General features: G+C 44.6%; 1 protein-coding gene across 1 annotated transcript; it reads right to left on the minus strand.

Annotated features, from left to right (window-relative positions):
* Positions 1 to 5,422: 5,422 nt before the first annotated feature.
* Positions 5,423 to 8,343, minus strand: si:ch211-76l23.4 (uncharacterized). Its single transcript, XM_061700867.1, has 3 exons — positions 7,415 to 8,343; positions 6,573 to 6,695; positions 5,423 to 5,654 (listed from the first exon to the last, which is right to left on the minus strand). Exons 1-3 carry the CDS (start codon positions 7,588 to 7,590, stop codon positions 5,423 to 5,425), a joined length of 531 nt encoding a protein of 176 aa, XP_061556851.1. The 5' UTR covers positions 7,591 to 8,343.
* Between the last annotated feature and the right edge of the window lie 228 nt (positions 8,344 to 8,571).

The following is an 8,571-nucleotide window of genomic DNA, read 5'->3' on the forward strand; positions in this document are numbered from 1 at the left end:
CCCTGGATTCTTTTTGTGCTCTTTGCGGTCGTCTCGTTGCCGTGCAAACAAAATGATTCAGGCAGCGTAATCCTTCCTCCATCTCGCTGTCCCAATCTCTAATCCAAGCCGGTCCCTCGCGGCCTCGCAACCCGGCTGGGCCGGTCCGCTCGGAGATCAGCGTGACACGCTCGCGCCGCTTCGTGGGCTTTGACGTCGTCGCTGAAACGGCGGAAAGGCAGGATGAGGAGACGGAGAAGACGTCATGGACGAAACGGGTCACAGCTCGGTCTTGATATGTTTTAGGTGTGAGAACGACTGCTCGCGTGCATACGTAGAGTGGTTTCGATAGGCGTGTTAAAGAGTTCCAGCGGGTTTTCAAATGCAAACACCGCTTGTTGAAGGGATACTCCTCGAACTCACAACACAATCCGCATTATCACATAAAAATGGACTCTGACCCGACTGTGTCCGGAAGGACGGCTGGCATTGGCTCGAGCCGGCCGCAGTTTGGTAGAAAATGGATGGATGGATTAATACGCATGAGAATGTCTTACACTTGAAACTTTTTTTTCACGCTGTGATTTCTGTAGTGTTTTACTTTGAAATGTCCGCGGAAGTCTTCTTTATCGATAAGATAAGATGGTTGGCAACCCCGGTTCTAACCCTTGTTTGAACCTCTAGCCCAGGCTTGGAAACCTCATTTGAAACCCTAAACCTGGCTTGAAACTACTTTGAAACTCTCACTCTGGATTCAAACCCTAATTTAAAAACCCTCATCCCGAGTTGAAACACTAACCATTGTTGGTATCCCTAACGCAGGCCTAAAACCCAAACTTGAAACCACAACGCGGTCGCAAAACCCTAAAATGGAACACTATTCCAGGCCTGAAACCCAAACTTCAAACCCTAACCCTGGCTGGAAACCTGAATTTTTTGGACATACTTGGCAAAATAAAAATGATTCTGATTCTGATTCTGATGGAGTCAACGTGAAGAAGACAGCAGATGCTCCAATAAAAAGAGCCCCCATGGAGTCATGTCTCACACACACACACACACACACACACACACATTTGGTGTGATGTGTGGTGTGAAGCCAGCAAGGGCTTCAATAACGAGGAAGCAGAGTGTTGATCTCCAATTCGTGGCACAGAGCTCCCATCTTTCTTTAGCTTTTTGACAGATGAATCCAACTTGAAACTGTAACCCAGGCTTCAAACCCCTCATTTTGAAAACCTAACACTGGCTTCAAACCCTAATTTGACACCCTACTCCGAGCAGGAAACCCTTCATTTAAAACATAACTTTGGCTCGAAGACACAATTTGAAACCTTATCCCAGGCTTGAAACCGTAATCATATCTTGAAACCCTACTTTGAAACACTAACCCAGACATGAAACCCGAGTGCTGTCTTGATACCCTACTTTGAAGCCCCAAGTTTGGAAGTGCTAACTATGGTCAAACTCAAGGCCCGGGGGCCAAATCCGGCCCGCCACATCATTTTATGGGGTCCGCGAAAGCAAATCAGGTGCAACTTCCATGATTCTTGCTCAAATTTTAAGCAGTTTTTGCTTGCCAAACCCCGCTTTACAGTAACTTGAACAATAGCTGAACACACTGTTATCCTTGAATGTTGATTTCTAAACGAGTTATCCCTCAATTTGTTGTGTCTATGTAATAATATGAGGAGGCGCTGAAAGATTTATGTGGTTTAATGGCTCTCGGAGAGAAACCGTAACTACAATGCGGCCCGCAATAAAAATGAGCTCTAATTTGACACCCTAAATGAGGCTTGAAAGACTCATTTGAAACCCTAAAAACACTTGCTTGAAACCCTAACACTGCCTTGAATCCCTAGATTGAAACCTTCATTTTGTTTTAAAGCCTTAATTTAAAACCCTAATCCACACTGGAAGCCCTAATCCTGTCTTGAAACCGTACTTCGAAACCTTACATTTGGTCTAGTTGAAACCCTAATTTGAAACCTTAACCCCTCTTTGAAACTCTAACCCAGGCTTGAAATCCTAAATTCAAGGGCTAATTTGAAAACCAAACCACTTGCTTGAAACCCTCATTTGAAAACCTTTGAAAACATAACTTTGACTTGAAGCCCCAGTTTGAAACGTTATCTTAGACTTGTAACCCTAATCCTGTCTTGAAACGCTACTACGAAATTCTAAATTTGGTTTGAAGCCGAAAGTCTGAAGAAACCATTCGCTTGAAACACTAACTTGAAAAATTGAATTCAAACCCTAACCACCTGCTTGAAACTCTAATTAGAAAACCCGACTTGAAACCATTACCCTGGCTTGAAACCCAAATTTGAAATCATAACCTCACTTTGAAACCCTGATTTTAAACAGTAACCCTGGCTTCAAACCCTCACTTTGGCTTGGAGCAAAAATGAATTTGATGGAATTTGAAACCCTACTCCTGGCTTGAAACATTGAGTTACAACCCTAACCCAGGGCTGTCAAACACATTTTTATTGTGGACCACGTCATAGTGGTGGTTTCCTTCGGAGGGCTCTTATGACCCTGAACCCATAGAAATGCATGATCGTCTCATATTATTACATCATGTATACACAACAAATTGACGGCAATTTCAAAAGAAAAACACACGTTTGTTGAACTAGTTAAAGTCTTTTATAAGGGAGCTTATTAAAAATGAAGACAATTTGCAATTTGTAGTATTTTAGCAAAAACAAATCAAGTCGACGCACATGATTTTCTGTCGTGGGCCACATCAAATGACCTCTGGTGCTCACCTCATAAATAATGCGCGACTATTACACCAGCCACGGAGGTGTTTCATTACGGTGGTGCTGGAGACCCCTGACGGTTCACGTCTGATCTCCGGTGTGGCAAAAAGAGAGCAGAAACTCCTTTTCCGAGAGGAAAGAAAAAAAAAAACATACAACATAAAGACGTAAAGAATCCATGCAATTTGTTGGATGAAGTGGTTGTAGATGAAAGAGGGCTTCAAGCACATCTGGGGGAACTGCCAGAACAGTTTGATTTATCCAGGATCGAGGTGGTTTTCACCTACCACGAATGAGTCTGGAACACGATAAACGGAGTTTCCATGTATTCTCTACATCAGACCGAGTCATTTTCTCTCTCACAACAACTGTCCCGGTGTCCTGTTCCTTGAAGAGTACATCTCATCCTGTGTCCAAAGCATCCTTTGCCCAGCATGTGACGGGGGCCCCCGAGAGATGAGGCGTGAACTCCCAAATCAATAGAAAACGTGACGGCCCAGGACGGATGAGAAAGACCGCGACGAGGTATTTGGCGAGCGGCAGTACGGCATGTCGCTGATGCCACAAGGCATGAAATTCATTATCGATCCCACGACCCCGCCGGCACGGAAACGTGATCGGTCGCCGCCGATGATGGCAGGACCGTGAATCACGGGTGTGGAAGAATAGGCCGTTTCCCTTGACTCGTCCACCTGACACGCTCCTCCGTTCATGTGAGGGATTCTCTGCTTGACTCAGCCCGATTTGCACTCTTTGTCACACTATTCACAGACACCACTCGCTGTTCATTGTTTTTAATTCGCGTTGGGTTGAAAACAGCCAACTGGGTGGACTAGTGGTTAGGACATCTTCCTCGTAGTTCTGAGGTTTGGGTTTGAATCTCGGCTCCGGCTTTCCTACTTCAATGTGTCGGTTGTGAATTGGTCTCACATCCTTAATGTCTTGGTCTAAAGTGTCGTCTTTCAAGTCGTCAAAGTCTTGGCTTTGACTTGGTCTCAGGTCCTCCAAGTCTTGGTCTTGACTTGGATTGAAGTCCTAACGTCTTACTTGACTTCATCTGAAGTCCTTAAAGCCTTGTTCCTCTTGGTCTTGGTGTTGACTTGGACTTGGATCCTGAATTTCTTGGTCTTAGAAAGTCCTCAAAGGCTTCGTCTTGGCCTCAAGTTCTAAAAGTCTTGGTCTCAACTTGATCTCGAGTCCTATAAGTCTTGGGCCTCAAAGTCTTGTTGTGGACTTCGTCTCAGATCCTCAAAGTCATGGTCTTGACTTGGACTCATGTCCTAAAAGTCTTTTTCTTGACTTGATCTCAAGTCCTAAAAGTCTTGGTCCTCAAAGTCTTTGTATTGACTTGATTTCAGGTCCACAAAGTCTTATTCCCATCGAGTCCTAAAAGTCTTGATCTTTACTGAGTTTCAAGTCATCAAAGTCTTGGTCTTAATTTCTTGGTATTGACTTGGCTCTTGAGGCCAACTTAAGAGCAAGAATTTGAAGAGTTAAGATCAAGTCAGTACCAAGACTTTGAGACATTGGTAAGACCACAACTTTTCATACTTGGGACCAAGTTGAGACCAAGACTGAGGACTTAAGACCAAGCCAAAACCAATCATTTGAGGACTTTATAGCATCACAAATTTGAGGACTTGAGACCAAGTCATAATCAAGACTGAAGACTCAAAGAATTTAAGACCAAGTCGCGGCTCGATACTTTGTGGATCTGAGACCAAGTCAATACCAAGATTTTGAGGAGTTGAGACCAAGACTCATCCCACTTCTCTTCACTTCCTTTAAGTGTCCCAATAACTTTGTCCTTAGCCAACCAATGCATCCTAAGTTATTTTGGGTTCTGTGACCCACTTGGTGTGACATCAGAGTCATGGGGGAAACATGAGTAATCCTATTGACACTAGGAACTCACTGTAAATGTGTGTAATCTGCACTTGCTCTCAATCTCACTCCATGCAGGAGATGAGCAGCGAGAGTCCACAGATGACACGTAGAGATACAGCACGTATGAGCATCGGCACAGCACCAGTCACTGGTCAGTCTACGTGTCAGTCATTCCACGCAATACTAGTGACTGGTCCATGATGCGATTGTTTCATCCTCCATGCCGAAATTGGTCAGTCAAGAGTGTCAACAATTACAGGCAGCACCAGTGATTGGTTGGTTACATCACTTACTCTTCATTAGTCAGTCTACGTGTCAATTATTATATGCAGTACCATCTCAGTCTACAAGTCCACAGATGGTCATTCACCAATACAGTCTTATCATAGCAAACATGTTTTTTTAATGAATCAACATCCTCTGATGCAAAAAGTGACTTTATTTGTTCACTGGAGCGTATGTGTGCGCCTGTTTGCGAGCGCGTGATGCAGCGGGAAACAAAGCGCAAAGCGGAAGCAAGCGCGTCCGAACAATCCGACTTGGATGCGGTTCAGCACGTTGGGCTGAGTTCCACCAGCAAGAGCAAATCCCTCAAAGTGTGCCGACACGACACGAATGTTTCCAGAAGGGAAGAAAATCCTTCATGGTTACTCGATAGCTTCTCATCACTTACCTGGACCAATAACAAACACGTTGTTACAACCCACCAAATCATATTTTTGTGTTTTTCTATTATGTCATTGCATAAAAAAAAGCAGAGTAAGAATGAAAGCGTGAACATGATCATTTTAGGAGGTGGCGGCCGCAGGGGTGGTCTTCTTTTTTACCACCCGCCTGCCCGTCTGCCTGGGGACGGGGGCCGAGGCCTGGGTCTGGGGCCGGCTGCCTCCCCGGCTGGCCTTCACCTCGTCCATGAAGGTCTCCATGGCGGTGAACTTCTCCGTCAGCTCGCCCAGATGAGCTTTCAGGGAGTTAAACTCCTTGTAGAGATCCCCCAGAGCCTCAGATAGAGGCTGGATCCTGGACGGAGGCAAAACATGTCAAGGTAGGTTTTTGTGAACAAAGTGTTTTGTGTCCTTGTGTGACCAGTAGTCATGTGGATGATTGAGAATAAGTATTCACTCTTTTTCGAGCTGTTTGTGCATGACTGCTAACTACAGTATATGAACTTTGGCAGGTTTTTACTTCCTGCTTTTCTCCATTGCAGTTGACTTGATTGAACTCTTCAATGGTAGCTTTTTGTAAACAAAGGACTTTAATTTGAATCTTCTGTGACCAGTGACCAAGTGCATTACTACTAACTATATTCGTTTTGGTAAGTTTCTACTTTCTGTATTGCGCTGTTAGCCATTAGCTTGCGGGACAAGTCATGCGGATTATTGCCAACTACTGTATATTTATTTTGGTTGGTTTCTGACTCTTGGTTTTGTTTGATTGCTGTTGACTTGGTAGGACTCTCAGCCAGTAGCCTTTTGTGAACCAACTGCTACATCGATGACTTCTTCAACTAGCTGCTAACTAACTTGCTACCAAATAGGACTGATCTGAATGGAACATTTTGTTTTGAAAGACAACCAAATCGAAGTTCCATCTTTATGTGAGCGGAAGAAGAAAGAAAAAGCTGAAGCAGCAATTTGTGCGAATAAAAGCACGAAAAGGGAAGTGATAACGTGTCATTTTAACTACTGGACCGTCGTAATGTCTCGCCCTCCAATCCGAGCTGCAGCGGGACGCGGGAACCACCAAACTTCCTTTTGTTTATTTAATAAGTTTCTATGATTATAGTTTCTCCCAATTGCACCCTGCGCTCCCTCCGTGTTTATTTCCAGCCCCGTGAAAGGAGCACATTCCTGTGGGAACCCTTTGGCTGGGAGGCAATATCCCCTCTACTGGGCGGGCCCTTGTACTTTTGCGTTGTCGGGTCGGTTCGCGGCGTACCTGGCGTAGTCGGGCAGCAGGGACTGGTGGTCATTCTGCAGGAGTCCCTTCATCTGGTTGAGTATGTCGAAGCGCCAGTTGTCCAGGATCTGAGTCAGCTTGGCCACCCCCCTCGTGCTGACCCTGTCAGCCGGGACCAGACGGGGAACCAATGAGAGACGATAACGACATTTACTTACATTAGCATTAGCTTGGAGACGTACAACCAACACTGCTCCTTTATGTTTTCAATTCATGTATAGTTGATATACTAATATCACTCTGGTGGTTATTGCATTCTTAATACATACAAGGCTGTTGACCTTGGTTGCTGCGCTTTAAATTTACCATACAGTATCTATTTATTCAGGTTTGGACTCATTCGGAGATGATGTCCTGGAATATAAAGGTCACTGTGTTTCTTCTTTAATGCAACACGTAGCTATCCTTGTGCAGCGTTTTTGTACCTTATTTCCCCGATGAGATAAGAGTTATTAAGAGGTGGATTAGGTCACTGAATGCCCGGGGCCCAACCTTACCGCTCAAACTCATTGCTGTATAGTATATTCTATGTATAGTATTATTGATCCATGGACAGTGGTTGTCACTCCACTGCTCCAGTTTGTGTATAAATTCTGTTTTTGATACTTTTGCTGCATATAATGTTGCTGACTATTCTTGCCGATGCTCACATTCACTTCTTTGTATATTGTATTGTGTTTGTTCACGTACAGTTTGTTTTCCGGTTTTCCGGCTCAATGTGCCGCCAATGTTTGTCGTCGCCTCTGCCTTTGACACCATCGTCGGGACCCCTGAACCCCTCACGTCGAGTAAACAGAAGAGAGGGAAATCTGTTTGCTCACAGCCATCCCGGTAGTTCCACTCGTCCGCGTCGGCCGTCCGCGTCCGAGCCTGCGCGCGCCGCCGCTGCGCCGTCACAGTTGCCGCTGCAATGGCCAACAAGACCAGTACCGCCAAGGTCAACTTTTGGGCAATCGTCCACACCACAACCTGCGCAAACACTCTGTAAGGACATCATCTGCTGGATGCATCAACGTGTACACATCACACCCTCTCAGGAAACCTTCCTACATCCTACTTTGAAACCCTAAACCTGCTTTGAAACCTTACACCCAAGCTTGAAACCCTAACTTCAAACCCTAACCTAGGCTTGTAATTCTTGCGTGAAATTCTACCCTTGCCTCCAAAACCTAATTTGAAATTCTATCCCTGGCTTGAGACCTTCATTTAAAACCCTAACCCTTGTTTGAAACGCAAACCCGAGGTTGAAAATCTAACTCAGGCTTGGAACCCTAATTTGAAATGCTACTTTGAAACCACTATCTTGCCTTGAAACCCTAACCAATTTCAACCATTTTATTGAAACCCTAATCCTCGTTAACAATCCTGGTGTGATTCCTTAATTTGAAACCCGAACTCTTGTTTTAAACCCCAACCTAGGCTTGAAATTCAAATTTTCGACTAACTCGGAAACATAACCGTTGCTTGAAAGCCTCACCGAACACTCCAGACGTCAGCAGTCATGGATGAATATATAAGATAAGAAAGCAAACTTTTTTTTTTTTAATGTCGTTCAAAATGTCAAATTCACGCTTAACATTTTGAACAGTCTCGTATGAGTTCATCTCATATGACTTCCATTTCACCCTTCATTGTCTATTTCAGTATTGCTCTAACTTTCCGTCCAGTCACCAAAGAAAACAAAAACACTCCACCCGGAATCCTGCTGCCCTGCTGAGTAATCTTGTGTTTCAAGTATTTCAATAAGTCTTAAAAGATGATGTTTTATTCGACGACGTATTCAAAACAACGGCTGTTGTTTCGAGACCACCGAATGAATCGTCCACGGCGTCCTGTGCACTATCCCAGCACGCAAGCAGACAATGTTCCCATAAAAAGATACAGCGTGAAACCTTTTCTGCTCTTCAAAGGATTGTTATGAATTACGCACGTACCTGCTGCACAAGTGTGTCACCTGAGGACCGCTCGTCAGTCGTCT

Source organism: Phycodurus eques, chromosome 16 (genome assembly GCF_024500275.1).
Source record: "Phycodurus eques isolate BA_2022a chromosome 16, UOR_Pequ_1.1, whole genome shotgun sequence".
In the NCBI taxonomy this organism is placed as follows: Eukaryota; Metazoa; Chordata; class Actinopteri; order Syngnathiformes; family Syngnathidae; genus Phycodurus; species Phycodurus eques.

What these genes read in the sequence shown, in the direction of transcription:
- si:ch211-76l23.4 (XM_061700867.1), bottom strand. Translation starts at nt 7,590, where the DNA reads ATGATGTCCTTACAGAGTGTTTGCGCAGGTTGTGGTGTGGACGATTGC. An exon ending in GTGGAACTACCGGGATGGCT is followed by an intron (nt 6,696 to 7,414) that starts GTGAGCAAACAG and finishes CCCGGCTGACAG; the next exon opens with GGTCAGCACGAGGGGGGTGG. An exon ending in CTGCTGCCCGACTACGCCAG is followed by an intron (nt 5,655 to 6,572) that starts GTACGCCGCGAA and finishes GCCTCCGTCCAG; the next exon opens with GATCCAGCCTCTATCTGAGG.